At 44.3% G+C, this 24,955-nt stretch overlaps 1 protein-coding gene across 4 annotated transcripts in view; it reads left to right on the top strand.

Moving 5' to 3' along the window:
* ASTN1 (astrotactin 1) overlaps positions 1 to 20,193 on the top strand; it is a 319,889-nt gene extending 299,696 nt beyond the window's left edge. For 2 of the 4 annotated variants that reach the window (XM_021063682.1, XM_021063683.1), the window contains exons 22-23: positions 11,316 to 11,499; positions 16,207 to 20,193. In XM_021063682.1, coding sequence (XP_020919341.1) covers positions 11,316 to 11,499; positions 16,207 to 16,444 — 422 coding nt within the window. In that variant the 3' untranslated portion in view covers positions 16,445 to 20,193. Of the gene's footprint in view, positions 1 to 11,315; positions 11,507 to 16,206 lie in introns of all 4 variants that reach the window. The other 2 variants (XM_021063684.1, XM_021063686.1) reach the window with 1 other exon arrangement.

Genomic DNA, 24,955 nt, shown 5'->3' with positions numbered 1-24,955 from the left:
TGGATTGTTTGTTCTAGTTCTGACAAAAATGTCATGGGTAATTTGACAGGGATTGCATTGAATCTGTAGATTGCTTTGGGTAGCATGGCCATTTTTACAATATTAATTTTTGTAACACAGGAGCATGGAGTATCTTTCCATTTCTTTACATCTTCTTTAATTTCCTTGATTAATGTTTTATAGTTGTTGGCATATAAGTTCTTTACCTCCTTGGTCAGGTGTATTCCCAGGTATTTGATTTTTCGGGGTGCAATTTTAAAAGGTATTGTATTTTTGTATTCCCTTTCTAATATTTCATTGTTAGTATACAGAAATGCAACTGATTTCTGAATGTTCATCTTATATCCTGCTACTTTGCTGAATTTGTTGATCACTTCAAGTAGTTTTTGGGTTGAGTCCTTAGGGTTTTCTATATATAGTATCATGTCATCTGTATACAGTGACAGTTCTACCTCTTCTCTTCCTATTTGGATGCCTTTTATTTCTTTTGTTTGATTGCTGTGGCTAGGATTTCAAAGTACTATGTTGAGTAACAGTGGTGAGAGTGAGCATCCTTGTCTTGTTCCAGATTTTAGTGGGAAGGCTTTCAGCTTTTCTCCACTGAGTATTGTATTTGCTGTGGGTTTGTCGTAAATGGCTTTTATTATGTTAAGGTATGTTCCCTCTATACCCACTTTAGTAAGAGTTTTGATCAGGAATGGATGTTGGACTTTGTCAAATGCTTTTTTCTGCATCTATTGAGATGATCGTGTGGTTTTTGACTTTTCTTTTGTTAATGTAGTGTATGACATTGATTTGCGTATGTTGAAACATTCTTGTGAACCTGGGATGAATCCCACCTGGTTGTGGTGTATGATCTTTTTTATATGTTGTGGGATTCAGTTGGCTAAAATTTTGTTGAGAATTTTTGTGTTACATTTATCAAAGATATTGGCCTATAGTTTTCTTTTTTGGTGGTATTGCTGTCTGGTTTTGGAATTAGGGTGACGGTGGCATCATAGAATGTCTTTGGGAGTGTTCCTTCTTCTTCAAACTTTTGAAAAATTTTAAGGAGGATGGGTATAAGTTCCTCTTTGTATGTTTGTTAGAATTCACCTCTGAAGCCATCTGGTCCTGGACTTTTATTTGTAGGGAGTGTTTTTATGACATGCTCAATTTCATTTCTAGTGATCAGTCTGTTCAGTTGATCTATTTCTTCTTGATTCAATTTTGGCAGGCTGTTATTCTTTAGAAAGTTGTCCATTTCTTCCAGTTTGTCAAATTTGTTAGCATACAATTGTTCATAGTATTCTCTCATGGTTTTTTGTATTTCTGTGGTATCTGTTGTGACTTCTCCTTTTTCATTTCTTATTTTATTTGGGTTTTTCCTCTCCTCTTCTTGGTGAGTCTAGCTGGAGGTTTGTCAATTTTGTTTACCTTTTCAAAGAACCAGCTCTTAGTTTTATTAAATTTTTTGTTGTCTTTTGAATCTATTTTATTGATTTCTTTTTTGATCTTTATTAGTTCCTTCCTCCTGCTGATTTTAGGTTTTGTTTGTTCTACTTTTTCTAATTCATTTATCTGGTGGGTTAAGTTGTCAATTTGAGATTTTTCTTCTTTTTTGAGGAAGGCCTGTATTGCTATGAACTTCCCTCTGGAATTGCTTTTGTGGCATCCCATAGATTTTGAGTGGCTGTGTCTTCATTATCATTTGCCTCAAGGTATTTTTTAATTTCCTTCTTGATTTCCTCATTGACCCATTGGTTTTTTAGTAGCATGTTGTTTAGTCTCCATGTAGTAAGTTTTTTCTCATTTCTTTTCCTGTGGTTGATTTCTAGTTTCATGCCATTGTGATCAGAGAAGATACCTGAAATAATTTCTATACTCTTAAATTTGTTAAGGTTAGTTTTGTGCCCCAGGATATCATCAATTCTTGAGAATGTTCCATGTGCACTTGAGAAGAATGTATATTTTGATTTTTTTTTTTTTTGGATGTAATGTCCTGAAAATGTTGATAAAGTCTAACTTTTCTATTGTGTCCTTTAGGATCTCTGTTGCCTTACTGATTTTTTTTCTAGAGGATCTGCTCATTGATATAAGTGGGGTGTTAAAGTCTCCTACTCTGATTGTATTCCCATAAATTTCTCCTTTTACGTCTGTTAGTATTTGTTGTAGGTATTTGGATGCTCCTGTATGAGGGGCATATATATTGACGATTGTAATATCTTCTTCTTGAATGGATCCTTTATCCATTAAATAGTGTCCTTCTTTGTCTTTCTTTATGGCCTTAGTCTTAAAGTCTATTTTGTCTGATATGAGTATTGCAACTCCTGCTTTCCTGTCTTGTCCACTGGCATGAAATATCTTTTCCCACTCCCTCACTTTCAATCTATATGTGTCCTTTGCCCTAAGGTGAGTTTCTTGTAGACAGCAGATTGAAGGTTTTTGCTTTATATCCAATCTGCCCTCTGTGTCTTTTGATTGGAGCATTCCATCCAGTGACATTTAAGGTGATGATTATTAATAGATATGTATTTATTGCCATTTTAAACCTTGTTTTCCAGTTGATTCTAAGTTTCTCTTCTTTTTTTGGTTGGATGGTTTCCATTTATTTTGTGCTTGAGTACTTTTCAGTTTTTGTTCATGTAATGTTTGGTTTTGATTTGTGGTTGCCCTGTTTTTTAAGTACGTTAACTCCTTCCTATATCTACTTGCTTTAACCTGATAGTCATACAGACTCAAACACATCACTAAAATAAAAAAAGAATCTATATTTTCTTACTTTCCTTCCCCACATTGTATGATTTTTTATTTTTTTTTTAAACATCTTCATGTTTAGATCTGTATGCTGGTTTATTTAAGTGATTGCTTTCCAATTGTGGTTTCCTCCATCCTAATTCTTTTTTTTTTTTTTTTAATTTAGAGAAGCCCTTTCAGTATTTCTTTTAGAATGGGTTCGTATTGCTGTACTCTTTTAGCTTTTGTTTGTTGGAGAAATTCTTTAATTCCCCTTCTATTTGAAATGATATTCTCGCTGGATAGAGTATTCTAGGTTACAAATTTTTTCCTTTCAGCACTTTAAATTTATCTTGCCACTCCCTTCTGGCCTGTAGTGTTTCAGTAGAGAAATCAGCTGATAACCTTATGGGGGGGGTCTCTTATAATTAATGCTTTGCTTTTCTCTTGCTTCCTTTAGAATCCTCTCTTTAACTTTTGCCATTTTTATTATAATATGTCTTGGTGTGGGCCTGTTTGGGTTCAACTTGTTTGGGGCCTTCTGTGCTCCCTGTATCTTGCTATCAGTATTCTTTAGATTTGAAAAGTTTTCAGCCATAATTTCTTCAAATATATTTTCAATCCCCTTTTCTTTTTCTTCTCCTTTGGAATTCCTAGTATTATGTGTAGATTGGCCCACTTTATATTATGCCATTGGTCTCTTATATTGCTTTCATGTTTTTTTCATTTGGTTTTCTATCTGCAGTCCTGTTTGGGTGATTTCCATTATTCTGTCTTCCACATCACTAATTCGTTCCTCTGCACTATTCATTCTGCTCTTTGTTGCCTTTAGCTCAGCTTGTATATCTGCAAATGAATTTTCTAGTTTTTCTTGGCTCCTCCTTATATTTTCTAGTTCCTTTCTGAGGGAATCTGCATGGCTGTTCATATCCTCTCTTAATTCCTTCAGTATTTTCACTATCTCCCTTTTGAAATCAAAGTCTGTCAGACTGCAGAGGTCTGTTTCATTGTTGATTGCTTTAGGTGAATTCTCCTGTTGCTTTAACTGGGAATGGTTTCTGAGCTTCTTCATCTTGCTTGTGTTTTTCTTTTTCTGTGAGTTTGGGGAAGTCAAGCTATGTCAGGTTGTTATGTTTTTGAGTTTTGAGCTCAATTGATTCTGGGCTTGTTGGGTATGAGTAGTTTGAGATTTTTAGTTGGAATAAAATAAATAATGTCATAATTATTGATATAATTGTAATGAATCATGTAGATGTGTCTAATTGTGGCATACCATTGAGGGGAGATTTAAGCTCCCGATCTCTAACTTAAAAGGTTAGTTCTGACTAGCTTCTCAATGAACCTGTTAATATTGACGTTGACCATTTTTCGAAGTACTTTAATGGGACAAGTTCAAGTACAATGGGCATGAAGCCGTGGTTTGATCCACAGATTTCTGAGCATTGTCCGTAATAAAGACCAGGTCGTGTGGATATTAGAGTTGTTTGGTTTAGTCGTCCTGGAATAGCATCCGTTTTTAGACCGAGGGATGGGACGGCTCATGAGTGTAATACGTCTTCAGAAGACACTAATATTCGAATTGTTATCTCTATTGGTAGAACAACTCGATTGTCTACCTCTAGTAGTCGTATCTCTCCGGGTTTAAGATCTGATGTGGGGACTATATATGAGTCAAAGGTGAGGTCTTCATAGTCTGTATACTCGTAGCTTCAGTATCATTGGTGTCCTATGGTTTTTACAGTTAAGGCTGGATTGTTAATTTCGTCTATTAACAATCAGGCTATTTCTATGCAAGAATATCCCTTTGTATTTTTGAGGGGGTTACTATTTATTTTTGGTGTGGGATTTTGAATATTTGCTGTCTCTTTCTTTGGTGTGAGCGGGCTGTTATCCCCAGGATGCTCAGTTTGTTTTCAGGGAGAAGGAGGCAATGGGTAGGGCCAGCAGTCAGTGCCTGGTCGTTGGGCTCTCAACAGCAGCAAGTACCCACAGGAAGGTGGTGCAGGGCCCTGGGAAGTGGTCATGAGCTCTAGGCAGATCTGCAAGGTGCCAGAGCATTTGGCAGGAGCAGGGTGCGTGAGTTCCCAGGGGAGTGAGAGCAACAACAGCTTGTGTTTGATTGCAATGCCTTCCTCTGAGGTGATTGGAACCACAGGTGGTGCCTGTCCAGGGACCCCTAGTGGGAGCAGGCCATGACCATCTCTAGAGTCAGTGATAACTGTGGTGGTTTGCCCCTGCCACCTATAGGCCAGGCATGAAGCAACCTGTCTCACTTAGCCCACAGAGGAGGTGCCATACAGGCTGCTCCTAGTTGCAGGATCCTGGGAAGTGACAGAGATCAGGCGTGTGGGTACTACCCAGAGTGTTTGGCAGTGGCAACAGCAGCGTGGGTGTGTTCCCAGGGGTGCAAGAGCACCAACAGGTGGTGTTTGGTCACATTCCCTTCTCTGTGGTGCCTTTGAGGTGAATGGGGCTGCAAGTGGTGTCTGTTCACAGACCCCTAGTGGTGGCGAGCCACTCCCACCTCTGGAGCCAGAGATAACTGTGGTGATTTGCCCCGCCTCCTGTGGACCATGCCAGAAGCACCTCGCCTGTTTAGTCCCCACAGGAGGTGTTGAACAAGTTGCTCCTAGTTGCAGGTTCCTGAGAAGGGACAGTGATCAAGTGTCTGGGCACTGCCCTGAGTGTTTGGCAGTGTCAGCAACAGGGCGGGTATGTTCCCAGGGGAGTGAGAGCAACAACAGGTGGTGTTCTGTCACAATGTCCTTCTCTGAGGTGGATGGGGCTGCAAGTGATTTTTGTTCAGGTTTCCCTAGTGGCAGTATGCCATGCCCACCTCTGGAATCAGGGATAACCATGGCAGTTTGCCCCCACTGCCTGCAGATCATGCAAGAGGCACCCTGTCCCACTTAGCCCATGCAGGAGGTGCTGCACCAGCTGCTCTTAGTTTTAGGGTCTTGGGAAAGGACAGTGATCAAGTGTCTGGGCGCTGCCCAGAGCATTTGGCAGTGGCAGCTGCAGGCCAGGTATGTTCCCAGGGGAGTGAGGGCAACAGCGTGGTGCTTGGTTGCAGTGCCCTCTTTTTTGCCAACCCCTGTGGTGACTGGGGTCACAGGTGGAGTGCACTCACAGGCCATCAGTGGTGGCAAACCACGCCTCCCTCTGGCCTCTGAGACAACTGCCACGGTCTGTCCCTGCCCCCTGTAGAGCATGCAAGAGGCACCACGTCACACTTAGCCCCCTGATGCCCTTCGCCCTCACAAGAGATGCCTGGCCACCAGCACCTTGCACAAGAAGTGCCCAGTTTCCCCTAAAGGAGCAAGAGGCTTTTGCCACCCAGAGCCTGCACCAGAGCGGCCCCACCCTCTGAGAGCCCGCAGGCATGCAGATGCTCAGGTGCAGGGAGTTTCCTAAGGCGTCCGCCTCTCCTTGTCTCACCCTCCCCAACAATGGCTCGTTGCCTCTCCTGTGGGTCTGGACCTTTTCCCAGGTTTCCTCTGCTGTGGTGTTCCCCTCCCCCACCCGTGGCGCACTGCTCCTTAGCCCCTCAGGCTGTCCCCACACAGCCAGCCCCAGTCCTCTCCCCAGGACTGACCTCCGGAGCCTAAATCTCATTGCCCAGACCCTGCCCAAGCATCTCAGGCTGCGGTGTCTGGGCCAGTGGCGCAGATGATCTGTGCGGCTCTCACTCTGCTTTGCTGTTCTCAGTGCAGCTGCTGTGCTTTTCTTGGCGAGTTTGAGGTCCCACCTACTCGGCTGATCTTTCTGTCAGTTAGGTGGCTTCCCAGGGTGTGGGTTCCCTTTCTCCTTCACCGATCCCTCTCAGGACTACTAGTCCCGTCCTGATTCCTTTTCTCTCTTTTTTTCTTTTGTTCTACCCAGTTAATGTCAAGAATTTCTTGCCCTTTTTGGAGGTTTAAGTTCTTCTGCCAGCATCCAGTTAATGTTCTGTGCGAGTCGTTTTACATGTAGATGTGGGTTTTTTTTTTGATGTGTTTGTGGGAGAAAGTGAGTGCGACTTCTCACTCCTATGCCATCTTGCTCTGCCCCCTCCTCACTTTCTAATACACTGTACTTGATGGTGCTTTTTTTTTTTTTTTTTTTGCTTTTTTATGGCCTCACTTGTGGTATATGGAAGTTCCCAGGCTAGGGGTCGATCCGGAGCTGCAGTTGCCAGCCTACACCACAGCCACAGCAATGTGGGATCCAAGCTGCGTCTGCAACCTACACCACAGCTCACGGCAACACGGGATCCTTAACTCACTAAGCAAGGCTAGGGATTGAACCTGTGTCCTCATGGATACTAGTCGGGTTCATTACCACTGAGCCACAATGAGAACTCCCTATTTATTGTGCTTATTGCTTAACTGAATGTCTTCTACCATCAGAATGTAAGTGTCATAGGATGAGGAATTTTGTCAGAATTTCTCCCTGGTGTAACCCAAGTACCTAGAAAAAGGTCAAGCACTGCAGGTCTTGCACGGAGTGAGTGTTAAGCACTCGATAAAAATTTTATTGCATGAATTAGTGAGTAAATGTATGCTTACTCTGAGCAGAAATTGTGCTAAAGAAAGGTTTTACATTCACTATCACTTCTAGCCACACAATAATCTTGGAAGGTATACAGTCATTATAATTTACTAATTAAAAATTGTATTAACCATTATTGAACAGATAAGGAAACTAAAACCCAGAGAGGTTAAGTAACTCGTCCAAGGCCCACAGCTAGTGTAGTGGAGCTCAACTCCATTCGATGACACTTTATTTGGACATAGAGTCATTGCAGATTTAATTAGTTAATATGAGATCAAACTTGGAGTTCCCATCGTGGCTCAGAGGTTAACGAACCCAACTAGTGTCCATGAGGACGCAGGTTCAATCCCTGGCCTTGCTTAGTGAGTTAAGGATCCCGTGTTGCCGTGAGCTGTGGTGTAGGTTGCAGACGCAGCTTGGATCCCACATTGCTGTGGCTGTGGTGTAGGCTGGCAACTGCAGCTCCAGATCGACCCCTAGCCTGGGAACTTCCATATACCACAAGTGTGGCCATAAAAAAGCAAAAAAAAAAAAAAAAAAAAGCACCATCAAGTACAGTGTATGTTCTTAATCATCCTTTGGGGTCTGAGGGCTTCAGTCTCAGCCCTGTTCATTTATTCTGCCTCCTGAGAGATCTTCGCTCCCTTCTAATAAAGCAGTTCCCTTTTTCGTGATGAGGCTGTGTACATAGACACCATGCCATCTCTTCACCTGCATTTGAGCTCTTCTTCAGTACCACACATGTCAAAGAGGGAAAACAGAGGTCTGTGTTGGTGAACTCAAGACGTCTGTGAGGCTGAAAGCAGGGTAAAATGATAACCAAAACTATTTTGTAATCTTTGACTTAGTGAATTCTTGAGATGCTATGAAAGCTAATAAAATAATATCTATAAATTCCCTAAGTAGAGCTGGGAGAAGCCAGAAATACTCAGGCTCTAGGAGCCGAGCATCTAGATCTTCCTGCATATAACATCCCACTTACAGATGCAGGCCCTGGAAGTTAGATTGTCTTGGTTTTAGGAGATTTATGGTGGAACCTGGGCCTGTCCCACCTGGCCTCTAGCAGAAATGCTGCTGCTTACAGGAAACATCAGCCTTCTCTAGCTGGATATTACCATTGTGTTAGGAGAATAGTGAACACGCCAGAAAATATCTTCTCAGTCATTGCTGTTCCTCAGCAGACAGTCACAGCAGGGGCCTGAGGCCTGAAGTGCAATTTCCCATCACCAGAAACAAGATTGACATCAGTAAGAGGATGGGAGAAGGAACCCCAAACCTCCCTCTCTGGGCTCTGGTCTGATCACCCCATTTTTTCTCCTCTGGTCATTTTTCTCTAAATACATGTTCCCTGCCTCCCACTGAACACAGAACAGCTCTTAGAATAGTCCCTCTGCTTCTTTCCATTTCTATTCCTGAAATGACAGACTTTGCACATCCTCCAGGAATCTCTTACTTGGCATCTACAGGCCAGCCAGGGCGATGTCCTCTGAAAGAAATTGTCCCCCCCAGAATTGCATCCATCCCCCATGGCTCTGCCCACTGTGTCTTAAATTGGTTAAATACTACCATCTCCTGAGCATGGATGCAAAAAAACAATGGAAGATACAGTTTTAAAGTTTAACCCCAGCCCACACCAGTTGTGACACCCTGGGCAGGCAACCTGGTCTCTCTGTGAATGTGCTTTATTTGTAGGACAAGGACATTCATATGCATCATGCAGTGGTGGTTGAGTATTAGAATTTACACATGTAAAGTGATTGGCAATCAGTAGGCCATTAATAAATAAATATGAGGTCTTTATGTTCTATATAATTTTTATTTATGTACTTTATATTCTGTGTAATAAATATCAGAGATCTTTATATTCTAAATCACTGTCTACTTTAACGCTTGATCCTATTTTAATAACCTGAGAATTTTAAAGTCCTGACAATCTGATGGATTTTTGGACTGAGATTATTTTTAACGCAGCTTAAAATACTGGCTACCAGGGTTTTATTGCTAAAGGGTTTGTCTAACCTGATCTGGAGATGTATCACCAGACACCCTCTTCTAACATAGATTCAAATGACTCCCAGAGTCAGGAATTTCCTTCATTTAGCTAACATTTTTTTTGTTGTTGATTTTTTTGGTTTGTTTTTTAGGGCTACACCTGCAGCACATGGAAGTTCCTAGGCTTGGGGGAGTTCTAATCGGAGCTACAGCTGCCAGCCTACAGCTCACAACAATGCCAGATCCTTAACCCACTGAGTAAGGCCAGGGATTGAACCCACATCCTCATGGATAACTAGTCAGGTTCATAATTCACTGAGCCACAGCAGGAACTCCTAGCTAACTTTTTTTTTTTTTTTTAAATCTACCTTATGGTCTGGCCCTGTGCTAGCAATTCAAGATACTGAAGAGGTAAGATCTGGCTCCTGACTCCTTGGCAATGGGCGAGTTAGAAAAGGAAGGAAATCAGAGTTCCCATCGCGGCTCAGCAGTTTATGAACCCCACTAGAATCCATGAGGATGTGGGTTTGATCCCTGGCCTCACTTAGTGGGTTAAGGATCTGGCATTGCCATGAGCTGTGCTGTAGGTCGCAGATGGGGCTCAAATCCCGAGTTGCTATGGCTGTGATGTAGGCTGGTGGCTACAGCTCTGATTGGACCCCTAGCCAGGGAACCTCCATATGCCATGGGTGCAGCCCTAAACAATGACAGGAAAAAAAAGGGAAATCATCTCAATGTTTGGGCAGAGTAGAGGTTGAAATTTTACTCATTCCAACCCAGGGAACTCCTATAATGATGACTCTGTCATTACCAGCAGCCTTAGATCCACCTAGAATGGTGACAAGGAATCAGAGCCTTTAGGGTAATAGGGGATCACAAGGGCAATGCCTAGCTTAGAAGTCTGTAGATTTAGTTTCTGCATTCCCAGATTTAACACTGTATCTGAGACAACACTGCTCTCCAGATCTCAGCTCTCAGCTGTTTCGGGAAGAAAATGGGAGCCAATCTCCTTTCTGACAGGTTTAATGAGAAAACATTTAATCATAAAATACTTTGAGCTCCTTAGGAAAAAATGCCAGGGCTACACCAATTCATCGTCCCTTTGCCACATCACCAAGTTCAGTCTTAGCAATGTATACCTTGGAGGCAGAAATATAAGAGAGAGAAATTAAACCAGAGGATCACTCATGTGGAACTGCAGAAGGCACAGAATTCAATGTATGTGTCACCACAGACCTGCAAGACTGCCATCATACTTGTCTGGGTGGCCCTGGCAAAGAACCTGCATTCCTGTGGTCACTGCCTTTGGCAGTGTGGTTGCTCCAGGTTCTTCACATTGCTCGAGGCATGACCTGCAGTGCCTCCTTTTGTCCGTGAGCCAAATGCCACCCCCTGCTGCTCAGGGCTTCCCTCTTGGTTTTGCAAGACCCACTTTGTACCCAAGCATGCAGTGTAGAAGTGCAGGGGAGTTAATGCCTCATGGAAATGTGAAAAGTCCCCACGGACCAGTCCTGGATAGGAGCTGGAGATAATGTCCTCCTCCGTTCCGCCCCTGGATGGACTGGTGGGGATCCGGCAGCTTCACACATCCGCTCCTGCAGAACACAGCCATCGCTCCTTAGTGTACTTGCTTCTCTTCATGCTGCCTCCTTTCCTGCCTCACTTCTCTCTGTCCTCCCTCCTGCTTCCCTGGGATTGCATTTGCCAATAACGTATCAGTCTATGAGCTTTTGCCTCAGGCTCTGTATTTTTAGCAAACATGGGTAAAGACAAAGAATATTATCACTGAAATTGACCTTACAGAGATTCTCTTTGAAGGCTTTCATTTTATAGAAGAGAAAACTAAAACCTGATGGGGCAGAAATAAATTATTCAAACTACTTTCTTCAAGCTCTAGGTTCAGTACTCTTTAAGTAATATCTCACAACACGCCTACACATGCTTGCGTGTATGTGTATATTATGTATATATGTGTGTGTGTATAACATATATACACATACATGCACATACACCCATATGCCTTATTTATAACCATGTACAATATATAAAATCTTATTTGCCTCCCCCCCCCTCAGAAATAGCAGACAAGATCTACAATCTCTTCAATGGCTATACCAGTGGGAAGGAGCAGCAGACCGCCTATAACACGCTTCTGGACCTGGGTTCCCCCACACTACATCGAGTCCTCTACCACTATAACCAGCACTACGAGAGTTTTGGGGAGTTCACCTGGCGCTGTGAGGATGAACTGGGCCCCAGGTAACCAGTAAGCGTCCTTGTCTCTTTTAAAGACCTCAGCTCTTTGACATTTTCTATCTCTTCTGCCATAATACTGCATTCATGAACTTGCAGATGTCCTGCGGGAGCTTAGGTGTCTGGAGAAGTCAGTCCTGTGCTTTTAGACAGCTCAGTTCATGCAGATTCGTTCCAGATAAGCGATGTTTAAGCAGCCAGGTCATGAATGCATTTCCTAAACTCTGAAAAAACCTTTGCCCTTGACCTGTTTCACCCCCTCTTTATCATGCTGCTGCAGCGCTCCTGAGGCTAAACTGTAGGGGCCAAAAGCTTAGTCTTGGGAAGGGTAATTAGGAATTTTATTAAAGAGGTTATCTGAAAACATTTATTGCATAAGAACTTTGCGTATGTTTTATGTATTATAAATCTATATTTCAAGCTAAATTACACATGCTCTTGAAAGGCAGAGTAGGAGTAGCCAGTGACCCACTTTGACATCTAACTTGGCCAAAGTTAGGGTAATGTAGTGCTTGCCAACTGGCCCTGGCCCCAGGACTGCAACTTCCTAAATACTCAATACCCCTGCTTTTAGGTTATATAGCTCCGTGGAGTTCTTAAAAAGAGAGGAATGGGTAGGATGCGTAGAGAGAATACCTTTCATTTGTTCCATTCGTCATGGCTGTATATTGCTGCTCTGAGAAGATTTCCCTGGAAATCTTGGGATTTTCAGATAGGCATAGGGAAGAGGTTTTTCGTGTGGAAAGTTGGTTCTTATATGTCCCCAAGTCATTTAGGAGTTCGTAAAGAAAAAAAAATAGGTCAAGGACTATGAGAACAGAACAAGAGAAAGAAGAGCAGAAAGAAGGGAAGGAAGGACGGAAGGGAGGGAGGGAAAGAGAGAAATAAGGAGAGGAAGGAAGAGAAAGCAAGAGAGGAAGAAGACAGATGAAGAAAACCAATACAAATAGAATCCTCTGGCCCTCCGAGAATTCTTGCTCTCCTGCCAACAGAGATGAACAAAGTATCACGCACGTCATCGCTTTCATCCGACCTCTGATCAAATCAGAGGGAAACTCCACCTCTTATGACCTGAAATTATAAACTTTCCTGGAAGACCAGTGTTCAGGACATCCCCATTCTATTTTCTTCCTTCTGAAGGAAGGAGAAAATTGAGGATTATGCTCCTGAAATAAAATGACTTCAAGCGTCAGGCCAGGAAGAATCTTTCTGCACTGCATAAAGCATTTGCCAAAGTTTATAAAGGTTGGTAGTCCTCAGGCAAACAGACGCCATGTGGATGGGACCCAGGAGAAATATATAACGGACTTTTAATTTGTGCTGTCTCAATTTTGGTCAGAAGCACTCCCTGGCTTAGAAAGTAGAGCTCTGTTAGGAGATAGCCTCTCTGCTCCATACCTCATATTACTCCTGCCCTTATTATTATGCATACCTCATAGCACGCCCTCTCTCCAACCCTCTCCCCAGTCCCCTCTGCTCCCTCCTCTTCCTTCCCCCTCCCTCCTTCCTTCTGACATTTATTGAGTGCATGTATACAGTTCCTTGTCAGGAAATATAAATGTCACAATTGGAATAGCACTAACATTGCACATATCATCTTGATTTTCCAAGGGAATTTGGTATCGCTTTAAACATTTCTTGGGAATTCCCTTGTGGCACAGCAGGTTGGGGATCCAGCACTGTCCCTGCAGCAGCTCGGGTCACTGCAGTGGCACAGATTTGATCCCTGACCCAGGAACTTCCACATGCTGCGGGCATGGCCAATAAAATTTTCTGTCTTGTAACTTGAGTCAGAAAGGAAATTGGTTAATGAAGAAAGTGCACAGGGCCAAAAAAATGTGGATCTCACCGTCAAGTAAAGCCTGCTGCTGACCTTACATTCTCTTTTCAAAACTATCTTTCCAGAAGTCTCTTTCATGGATAATACTGGTTTTTCAAGGCTGTATATTAAGTGGGAGAATGTGTAGTTTCCTTAACTTGTGGAAATACAAGTTTTACCTCTCAGGGTCGTGCATCTCAGGGAGAACAACGAGAAACAAATCTCCTGCCTTGAGATGCATCGGCCCATTTTGGATTTAGAAGCAGGCAGAAAGGATTCCCTCGCTTAAACCCAATTCCATGAAAATTCATGGAGGCCTCCAGATTGAGTTGAGGGTTGATATACTTTCAGAACGACATCAGTTGTGTTACTCTTAAGAAGGACGAAGGCTCTAAGACAGTCAGGGGCAGACCCAAATTAAATTCTTTTTTGAAGTGAGCAATGAAAGTAAACACAAAAACTCCACCGGCCAATTAAATCCATGTGTTTGAAAGGATGGCTGGGATGAGTTCTTTTATCCATTTCTTCAAGATGATGCAGACGCCACCCTGCAGTCTTCCTTCTCTCCTCCTTCATCTACCTCCCAAGAATGTGTCAGCAACTAATGCCATGCCCCAGGACAGAGTAAGAGGAAGGCCACCAAAGTGCCTGTTGGTGACGACTTTTGGAAAGCCTGCCTGCCCAAATGGCAGGGCCTGCTGGGCGGAGGAGAGACAATCTGCAGAAAATGGGATCCAGTCGGCAGAGTGTTTGTTTGATTTTCTCTGACCCGCCGTTGAAGTTGGAGGAAATATGACTGGCCCTCTGATGACCTCATACACCCTTGGCCCCTTGACCTTGCTGCTGCCGCTCAACACCTTGCCTCCAACGTCACCTCTGCCCATCATGCTTGCCCTCCTAGGAACGTGGTGAGCTCACGCCTTGTGATGCATTGCCAGGACGGAAGAGGGAAGACGAGGCATGAAAAGAATGTGCGTCTTATTCTTGAGAGCTCATTCTAAATGTGGTGCAGAAACTCCCACTTTCTGGAAAGAATTGTTGATTGAATAAGCAAAGAGATGGTTCCCCACATGTAAAGTTTCTAGCAAGTTGATAAATACTGCAAGGGGTCCTTTTCATTGAGCTTTCCAGAAGAGATGTTACAGCCTTACCTGGATTTGTTGGAAGAAGAGACTATTCCTTTGTGGGTCTCTGCTCATGTGGGCTTTTTTTTTTTTTTTTTTTTTTTTTTTTTTTTTTTTAAGAGCCGCACCTGTGGCACTTGGACATTCCCGGGCTAGGGGTTTTTATCAGAGCTACAGCCACAGCAATGCTAGATCCAAGCTGCATCCGTGATCTGCACCACAGCTCATGGCAACACCAGATCCCCAACCCACTGAGTGAAGCCAGGGATGAAACCTGCCCCTCATGGATACTAGTTGGGTTTTTAACCTGCTGATCTACAATGGGTACTCTCATGTCGGCTTTTTGAAGAAGGGAAAGAACACAGCTGAGTGAGGGAACCCTGTTCTTCACTTAGTCTAAGTGTTCAGAGTCAAAGCCAAGGAGGGCTGAGAACTGGCTACTGGGTGGTTAGAGAACATCAACTAATGTTACTAATCCACAAGGAACATCCACAAGTTACTGATACCTGGCAGCCCAAAATAAATGGCAAGGATGGCACAGCTGTTTACACAAGCAGTTTCTGGGGAACTAAGAGCCTTAGGTCTAGATACTTGACTGTTGAGAGGAAGATGTGACATGTGAGTGTCTGACAAAGCCAGACGGAGCCTCCTTATCATGAGTGGAGCTAAGCTATATAACCTTGTGTGTGGGTTCTACAGTCCTGAAAAGAGAACTGGCTATTGAGTGGTTCCATCTCTAACACTGCAAGTGGCCAGGGAGGAGCCATGCAGCAGTGGAGCTAGATCGTGGTGACAACCCCCTTCCCCAAGCCATCTGCAGGGTCTCATACTCTATTCTTGGCCCAGTGGGCTCACTCCTTTCCAGTGTGTGTGAACCCTGCCTGCCTCTGTCCCTTTCTCTCTCAAGTGTCTGCAGCAGCTCAGGTGTCCTTGACAGCTCCCCTTCCCACTCTTTGGATGGGGCTCAACCGTACTGGCCTCCCGACTTTCCACGGGACGTTGCAGAACCAAGTAGAAGCAGGAGCGCCCCTGCAGGGTAATTAGGTGATGTGTGCCACTGAGAACTACGTTCTCCCAAAGAATGACCCTATGGCAGTGGGCACTGAGGCCATTATTGTTCCTGCCTTTATTACACTATAATTACCTTCATACAGGCATAATTAGTTACATCTGATATCACCCGAAGTACAATATATCGGCTGCTTCTATTTCAGTTCAGAAATAGTCTTGAAAAGGGAAATGTCCATTCAAATGTATTATTTGTCATTTAATGGTGATAAATTACTGGCTTAAAAGTAAATTGATTTGTCTTTTGAAACTGACAACTCTATGATTTTAAAATGGTATCAATTCCCACTAAAGTATTAACCATTTTCTCTTCTATTTTAACTTTTTTTTTTTTGGCCTTACCTGTGGCTTGCAGAAGTTTCCCAGCCAGGGACTGAACCCGAGCCACCGCTGTGATCTGCATCCTTAACTTCTAGGCCACCAGGGAACTTCCATTTCTCTTCTTTATTTGTCCTTATTGCACTTTGTTTCTCTGTTTCATTTTGATGTCCCACTTTGCTCAACCATCTTATGAATTAATTATCTCATCCCTTCATTTGCTTAACAAATATTTATGGAGGGCCCCCCTGTTCTAAGTGCCAACCGTGGAACAGTAAGCAAAACAGACTGGGCTCTGCCCTCTCGAAGTTGAAAGTCCCTCCCCATTTGCTCTTCCTGCCTTCTCTTCTTCCTAACTAAGCATCCTCTGTGCTTGATCCTTAGGAAAGCTGGCCTCATCCTGTCTCAGCTTGGGGATCTCAGCAGTTGGTGCAATGGACTCCTTCAGGAACCCAAGATAAGCTTGAGACGCAGCTCCCTCAAGTACCTGGGCTGCCGCTACAGCGAGATCAAGCCCTATGGACTTGACTGGTCAGAGCTCAGCCGGGACCTCAGGAAGACCTGCGAGGAGCAGACCCTGAGCATTCCGTACAATGGTTATGGGGACAGTAAAGACATCTAGCGCCACGATCCAGAGAGCGGCCGCCACAGGAGGAAGAGAGGAGGGGACCGTCTGGGTTGGTGTGCGGATTTTTAATATTTTTAATGGAACATTGAAACCTCCACAGGCAACATCATAGCCAGGGAGAAGGTGATCCTTGATCCCTGCAGAATTTCTTTGGTATCATGTTCTCATCTGCATGACCAGCTAGCCTTGCTAGCTAGGGCTTCACCAGTTTCTCTTTAGGGGCTTACTTTGGGGCTTGTTTTGCCGTTAATTTGTTTTGTTCGTTTTTTTTTTTTTCCCCAAGAGGTTCATTAGAATGCTCAAGAGTTCTGCCATGCTTCTCATGAAAGGGCCATCAGGTTGGTGCACCTATGCTGGGTTGCTGCATTACTTACAGCTGGAGACAGAGAGGAGGCCAGCAAGTTGTTACAGCGGCCCCAGGCCTCAGCCTCACGCGTTCCTGGGGAGGCATCTCACGCTGGGAGCCTGAGCTCTGCTCTCAGAGAACAAGAACAAAGTCGAGAAGGTGGCCCCTATGTAGTCTCACAGTTTTCCCCCAGGCCATCCGATTGCTGGAAAGGTGAACTCAGCCTCCCTTATGGGCCCCAGCGGGCCTCCTGGATTTTTTCGGTCCTCCCTCCACTTTAAGACAAGACTGGAATTAAATCTCTCTCTGGAAGAACTCTGCCCACTCCTCCAATATGGTTTTTAAGAGACGACAAAAAATGCTACCCGTCAGATGCCCCTGCAGGGCTGTCTCGCCTGGAGTCTAGTTAGCAGTCCCTGTTACAGCAAAGAAGTGTACTTTCTTGTTTCAGAAGACTTCTGTGCCTCCAGGGCGAGCTTCTTCAGACCAGCAGTATTCATCGCACACGCACAGCTGCGTTCTCTTTAGTGTCCACACCACTTGGAGCGCACGGTTAAGGCCGGGCTGATGTCTCCTCTGGTCAAGAGGGATCAAGACCTCCGTGTCAGTGTTTCAGTGTTCTGAAGTCACTGCGCAGCACAAAACACTTCTGTCTGTTCTCCCTTTGCCAAATTGGCTTAGTTGTGTGGCTAGTTTTGCAGTTCATTTCTCTACATGGGGATGCCACCATTTGGGCCCCCATCTAGTTGCCAGAAGTAGCAGATTCTGTACAGGGGAGCCCCTCACCACAGGTAAGGGCTGGCCCATGGTTTCTGTCCCACTCCCCCCGCGTTGGCACCGGCATAATGGCCGCAGGGCCCTGTGGACCAGCAAAGGCCTTAAGTGTCCCCATAACCCTCCAAGCCTGAACACACACTTTCAGCCACTCTGCCTTTGACCAGGGCCCTTCTTTTGGAAACACCAGAGAAAAGTCAGGCAGGAGATGCGGAATCTGTAAGGCCAGCTGCTGAGCCCTACTGATTATTTTCTGGAAGAGTAATAATGACAGCTCATTTATTGAGTGCTTACTGTGTGCCAGATGCTGCTCTAAGCACTTTACATCTCCCTGAGGTCTCACACCACCACCCTGCACCCCCCACCCTGCAAGTGCTATTCTTGGCTCCATTTCAGTGATAGGGAAACTGAGGCAAAGAGCGATTAGGCAACTTGCCCCCACCCCCCGCCGCCTGGTTTCTCACTTACCGGAGCCACCATATGGATTCAGGCTATCAGACTCCAGAGCACAGGATTTTAACCCCTCTCCATCCTCAGCACTGCTTTCAGTATTGCCTGGGGGTGGGGGCAGCTCTCCCCGCTGCTCCCTTGCCTCCTTGGCACTGGTTTGTGCGGTGTGCTGGAAGGGCCACACAGCGTGCTCTAACCCACAGCTCGAGTGCCCTTTGGGACCGTAGGTCTGCAGCACCAGCCTGGGAGTGAGCCTGTGGTTAGGCTGCAAGTGCAGGTTGGCCTCACGCTGCATCTTTCCACAGAAGGCTTTAGAGAGGTCACACTCTGGAAGGCAGGCTCCCAGAGGGCCCCTCAGTTACAGAGCCAGAGGAGCGGGTGCAGGCAGCAGCCCAGGGGACCCCAGCCAAAGGAGCGGGGCCTTGGGGAGAGCTGGTTCTGCTACCCATTCCTCTGTCTTTGTTCAGGTCTCACGGAAACCCAAGTCCACGCTGCTGCCAACTAGGAGAACCCCTCGCCTGGGGCTACTGCTGCCTTGGGCCAGGGAAGGGGTGGGGAGTGGCATCAGGGGCAGCATTCTTTGTCCCTCCTGTGTTACTAACATAAAAGAGGCTCACACTGTCCTTCTCCCCTCCCCCTCCACTCCGCCAGGTCCTCTACCTCTTGTTCACTTGCTTCATCTTCCTCTGCTTCTCCTGTCCTGTCCCCTCCTCCTCAGCCCCTTCCTTCCCCTTCAGTGTCCCCTGCACCCTCCACACACCCTACACACTCTGCACAGTATATACACATGCACACGCATACTACACACTACACAATATAGACACGCTACACACAACATACACACTACATGGTATAGGCACTGTATACACAACACCCACTATGCATACAACACACACTACACAGTATAGATGCATACTACACACAATAAATACACAACATACTACATAGACATACACTCTACACAGTATATACACACACACACACACTACACACACACTACATGGTATAGGCACACACTGTATACACAACACCCACTATACATACAACATACACACTACACGGTAGACACATACTACACAAATTACTCAACATACTACATAGCATAGACACACTACACACACTGTACATATAACATACTACACACAATCTACATGCTCTACAGAGTATACACACTACACACTATACACATGTGCACATACTACATACACTGTACACCTTACATAGAGTATACACACAATAAACACACTGTACACACCCTATGCAGAGTACACACATACTACACACACTACAACATACACACCACAGATACACTGTACATGCTCTACACAGTCTATACACACACTACACAGGCACAACTGTAGGCACACACATTATACACACAGACTATATGCACACACGCTACACACAGCCAGATGTACACACTACAGCATGTACACTTTCTACACAATATACACAGCGTACACACACATGGTGCACACAGTTATCTACACACATGCTACACACTCCACACAGAGTATACACACACTATATATACACAGTACAGACACACATTATGTACACAAACTACACACACACACTGTACAACCCCTGTGGCTGGGTCCCATCTACTTTCAAGTAAAAAATACGGCCATTATGGAGCAGGAAGGAGCATTAAGATCCCCTGAGGAACTGACTGGAAGACATTTGCCCCAGGACAGCACCGTTGGTCACAGCCTGAGGGCACGGCCTCCACTTTGACTGGAGGAAGCCATTCTGACTAGAAAAGGCAATGATGGGCCAGTATTAAACCTCAACTTCCAAGCTGCCGAACAGGCCTCAGTGAGTCGCTTTGACCCACCAACACTCACCTGCCCCAGGTTCCCACAAGACCGCTGTGTCTCCTCCCGAGTGGACATGACTCGCCGGAACAGCATTCGCCCTTTAACTGAAAGTGCAATCATTTCTCATGGAGTTTGGTCCGTTCTTTACTTTTAGTTAATCACACTTCTTGATATTTGAAAATGTTCTATTAAAAAATTGAGTGTGGAAAAAACCCCACTTTGCTACTAGAGAAAGAAGAGAGAGAGTACAATGCGACCAACTGCAGGTATAACAGTGTTGTTTAAAAGAATCATTGTATGATTATACAAATGGAATCATCAACTAAATAATAAATGAAGCTGTTAGTAAGTGTCGGCTGTGTGGATGTTACCTGTGTCTTATCAGTGGAGTGATCTGGTTGGACCAGCTGGAGAATTATCAAAGTTTAAATATTATACCTTAGATTCTGCATACAGAGGCCTTATAGCCTGTCATCCTAAGTAGAAAAAAAAAGGTAACTATGTTGCAGCAAATCGTAAGCTTATTGTTATGTACTAGCAATTCTCATCTTTTCCCCACCACCATCTCCAAATAATTAGCCAAAGAAATCTATTTATTGCATATTGGCTGCATTTCAGACGCTGCACGGTGCAGAAGATATGCTGGTGGTAAGACAAGCTTGTTTTCCATCACAGAGCATGGCATTTTTTTAGAGAAAGTTAGACACTGAACCCATGGTTACAAGGATGACAAGAACTTCGACAGACTACAGAATGCTATGAAAGTTGCTGAAATTTTTACATTGGGCTTTTAAAAATAATGTTCCAAAAGGCCCTGCCTGACACATTCTTATCTTGCATTCTGTAGAGGAGTTTGGGAGAGGTTGGCTGTTATGAATTGCTTCATGTGGGGAGCTCAAAACAATCCCCCCCCCTTTGCTCTTAATATAACTTTTTTTTTCTTTTTTTTTTTTTTTTAGGGCTGCACCCACGGCATATGGAGGGTCCCAGGCTAGGGGTCTAATCGAAGCTGCTTGTGCCAGCCTACACCACAGCCACGCCAGATCTGAGCCACCTCTACAACCTACACCACAGCTCATGGCAACACCAGATCCTTAACCCACTGAGTGGGGCCAGGGATCGAACCCACAACCTCATGGTTCCTAGTCAGATTCGTTTCCCCTGCACCACAATAGTAACTCCTAATATAACTTTAAATAGATGTTACCTGTGCTGCCACCAACACATGTGATCCCCAGATAGTAATTGCCTGGGCACTAGTCAGCCCTCTTCAAAAGTAACCGTGAGAGTTGCTCAAGCAGGAACTATTAAAAGAAGATGAATGGAGTTCCCATAGTGGCTTAGCAGGTTAAGGGCACAATGTAGTCTCCATGAGAATGCTGGCTCGATCCCTGGCCTCACTCAGTGGGTTAAGGATCTGGCATTGCTGCAAGCTACAGCGTAGGATGCAGACACAGCTTGGATCTTTCATTGCTATGGCTGTGGTGTAGGCCAGAAGCTGCAACTCTGATTCACCCCCTAGCCCACGAACTTCCTTATGCCACAGGTGCAGCCATAAAAAGAAAAAAGAAGAAAAAAAGATGAAGACTGGCTATTTAAACGATGGCCATAAATTCTTCAACTCCCCTTCCATCTAGAAGTGCCTTCTACTGCCTCTCCGCTTGAATCTGGGCAGGTTATGACTGTTTCAACCAATAGATTGATGATGGAAGGGAAACTCCACAACTTCCAAGTCCGAGTCATAAAAGACCTTGGAGCGTCTGCCTTTTTCTCTGGAACTCTTACTCTCAGAGCAGCAATCTGAGGCCACCATACTGGGGCCACCAGGCTGGAGAGGTCACGTGTAAACACTCCAGGCTGCTGTTCCAGCAGAGCCCAGCCTTCCAGCCTTTCCTGCTAAGGCACCAGACATATGAATGAAGCTGTCTTGGACCCTTGGGGCTAGTCCCTCTGCCAGCTGCCTCCCACCCAGTGACCTCCATCCATGTCACACGGAAGAGAAGACTAGCTGACAATTTCTCTCAATAATTGAATTGATTTCTGCAGGAATAAACACATTTTGATATTTTGTTTCTTCACCAAAACTTCCTTTTCTTAGAGTTTATGCATATGTCCATTCACATGGGGCTACAAATTAATTCTTACTACCTATCCCATCCTATACCTTCAGCCATATTCTTCAACAGATAATTAGGAGAAGCTTCCTTTGTTGAGGATTCAAATGTCAAGTGACCCTGAGGCTCTGCTGTCCAATGAGTCAGACCGTGTTCTGTGCCCTACTGACTTAGAGATGGAACTGTCTCCTGCTTTGTCCTTGTGATGTCCCAGGATCTAAAAAAAAAAAGCCTGTAGATAAGACTGGGTTGGACATACCTTAGCTGTCATTTTGTCCTAGTGACTGTTGCGTATCACTCGGTAACAAATATACCTCAAGATCCAACTGCCTTTTTGTCTTCAGATCTATTCCCCAAACTTTTGCTGCTTTTCCCTGTGTCACCAAGAGCTGGCCCTTGCAAACTACATTTCCCAGACACCCTTGCCAGCAGGCTTCTGGCCTGGTGGGGCAATGACAGGCACTTGTGGAAGACTGAAGGGCAGGGAGGAATCCAGTTCATGTCTTCCTGTCTCTGGTTGGGTGGTGTCTTTAGCATCTTCTTTGTGATTCCAGCTGCTTCTCTGACCTCAGAACTCCTCCAAAGAATGCCTGCCTTGCTTTCAGCTCCCGTTAGGTGGCTCCAACTCCTGAATTTCAGTAACATGATCTTACCCCTTCAAAGCAGGAGCTTCCTGCTGTCTCTAGTCTTTAGGTTGGCTCAGGATTTTTTACATATCCTTTCTGTTATTCCAAAGCCTTCCCATTTTGAATTTTCTCTATTGAATTATCTAAACTATATTCTGATTTCCTAACAGGGTCCTCACTAATATGCACTTCGAACAAAAAATTATTACATCTCATCTGGCATAAAAATCTGTAACTCTTTAGGGTCTAGAAGACGAATTTTGATGCCAAAAGTAAAAATCAAAGATCAATTGTAAGGATGGAAAATAGATTTTCACCTGAGTGCTAAATTTTAACAAGTGTAGTGGCTGTCTGTGACTCGAAAAGGATTCTAGGGATGGATCTGTATCTGGCCAGAAAAAGTAGTAAGATGCATGATGAATGCCTAATACAAGTACAGAAATGGTGAATAGCAAGATGTGTGCCAGGTATTTATCTTTCCTAATTTACAGAAAAAGGATAGGCACAGAATACCCAAAATCAGGACTATCCAGGAAAATCCGTTATGTTTGCATCATAATGTCATATCACTTACGACATATAGAAAAGTGAATATAGGCTCATTGTACAATGATAATGGAAACAGAACTGAAAAAGCATTTCTGAAATCCCTGACCTCATTACTCCATGATCACTTTCACAGCATTTTATTTATGTTTTCTTTTTCTTTTTTTGGTCTTTTTAGGGCTGGTACCCTAGGCATATGGAGGTTCCAAGGCTAGAGGTCAAATTGGAGCTGTAGTTGCCAGCCTATACCACAGCCACAGCAAAGTGGGATCCAAGCCACATCTGCAACCTACACCACAGCTCAGGGCAACACTGGATCCTTAACCCACTGATCGAGGCCAGGGACCAAACCTGCATCCTCATGGATACTAGTCAGATTTGTTTCTGCTGAGCCACGGCAGGAACTCCTATTTATGTTTTCTGCACTGTCCTTTTTTACTTCTACATCTGTCTTTTAAGATAATCTTCATGGTATTAATTGGGTATCCTAGGTGGCATAAAACAAAGGATTTCCAAGTCTGCATCTGTTTCTGCCACTTGAGCAATGTGTCAGTTAAGATCTAGTCAAGATTTCAACAGAGAGAATTTAACATAGGGAATTGGTTAAAAGATAGTAAAGGATGGAAAAAGCAAAAAGATTCGAAATACTGAGATGAGGTAAGGGCATGAATAACTGCAGGAAGCAGCCACTCCTCTTGAACGAGGGGAACAAAGGGAGGAGACTGAAAGCAAGTTTCCTCAAAGAGGGGCCATGCGCCTGCTGCTGGGACTTCTTTGTGGGACCATAGTAAAGAACACGAAGAACAGAGGCTGCGGTTGCCCTGGTGAAGAGCCATGGGCAGGACGATGCTGAAGTGAACAGCAAGCAAACCGGAAGGAACCAGTCTTCCTTCTCTCTTCCAGTCTCCCTCTAGTGGCCCCTGTTGCTCAAACCTAATGTGCAACTGATTAGCAACAAGGAACGGAAGTAGGCCGTGTTCCAACAGCAGCCAGCGCACAAGGGGGTGGGTTTGAGCTGAGAAACAGCAGCTTAATAACTGGCATGAGCAGCCTGAAGATTAAATAAGATAATGCTTTAGGAGGCACTTAGCACTGAGCCTGAAGCACACCTAGTAAATACTCAGCAGTATTGGTGTTCCCTGGCCCTCTTTGCAAAGAGAGGATGGTGGAACCATCTGTGCCACCAATACTCTTTTCTCAGTTGCTTTCTCTTGGCAGTCTGGTAGGGTAGCAAGAAAACATGTTCCAAGTTAATATTATGCATTTTTTTTCTATGGGTTTTTTTACGATAACATTGGTTTATGATATTGTTTCATGTGCACAACATATTTCAACTTCCGTAAGCACTACAACATGCTATCTTTGAACTTTCTCTAAGAAGTTTTACCTTTTTTTAAAGTTCATACAATTTTTCTTTTTTCCATTTTAGTTGATTTACACTATTCTGTCAATTTCTGCTGTACAGCAAAGAAGTTTTACTGTTTTATATGAGATTTGTTGCTGAAGAAGCTGCTGTTTTTAATAGCAAGTAACCCTTATTGATTGCTGATTATGTGCCAGGCATCATCCAATCACTTTTACAGGCTTCTCCAGTTTAATTCTCCCAACAAGCCTGTGGACAGGTACAGTTAATATCTACATTTTACAGATGAAGAAACTCTGAAATCTTAAGTAACTTTCCTGAGGCCATAAAGCAGGTAGCATGGGAGCCAGAGGGCACCCTTTTTATTGTACAATGCTGCCAGAGTCCCACTAACACGCCCCTCCCTTCACCTTGGGACGTGGGACCTATATTATATCAACATGGTGACTGAGCTGAACTACCACAA

Source organism: Sus scrofa, chromosome 9 (genome assembly GCF_000003025.6).
Source record: "Sus scrofa isolate TJ Tabasco breed Duroc chromosome 9, Sscrofa11.1, whole genome shotgun sequence".
NCBI lineage: Eukaryota > Metazoa > Chordata > Mammalia > Artiodactyla > Suidae > Sus > Sus scrofa.
Note: the sequence above shows the minus strand (reverse complement) of the source record. Positions and strands in the feature narration are given on the sequence as shown.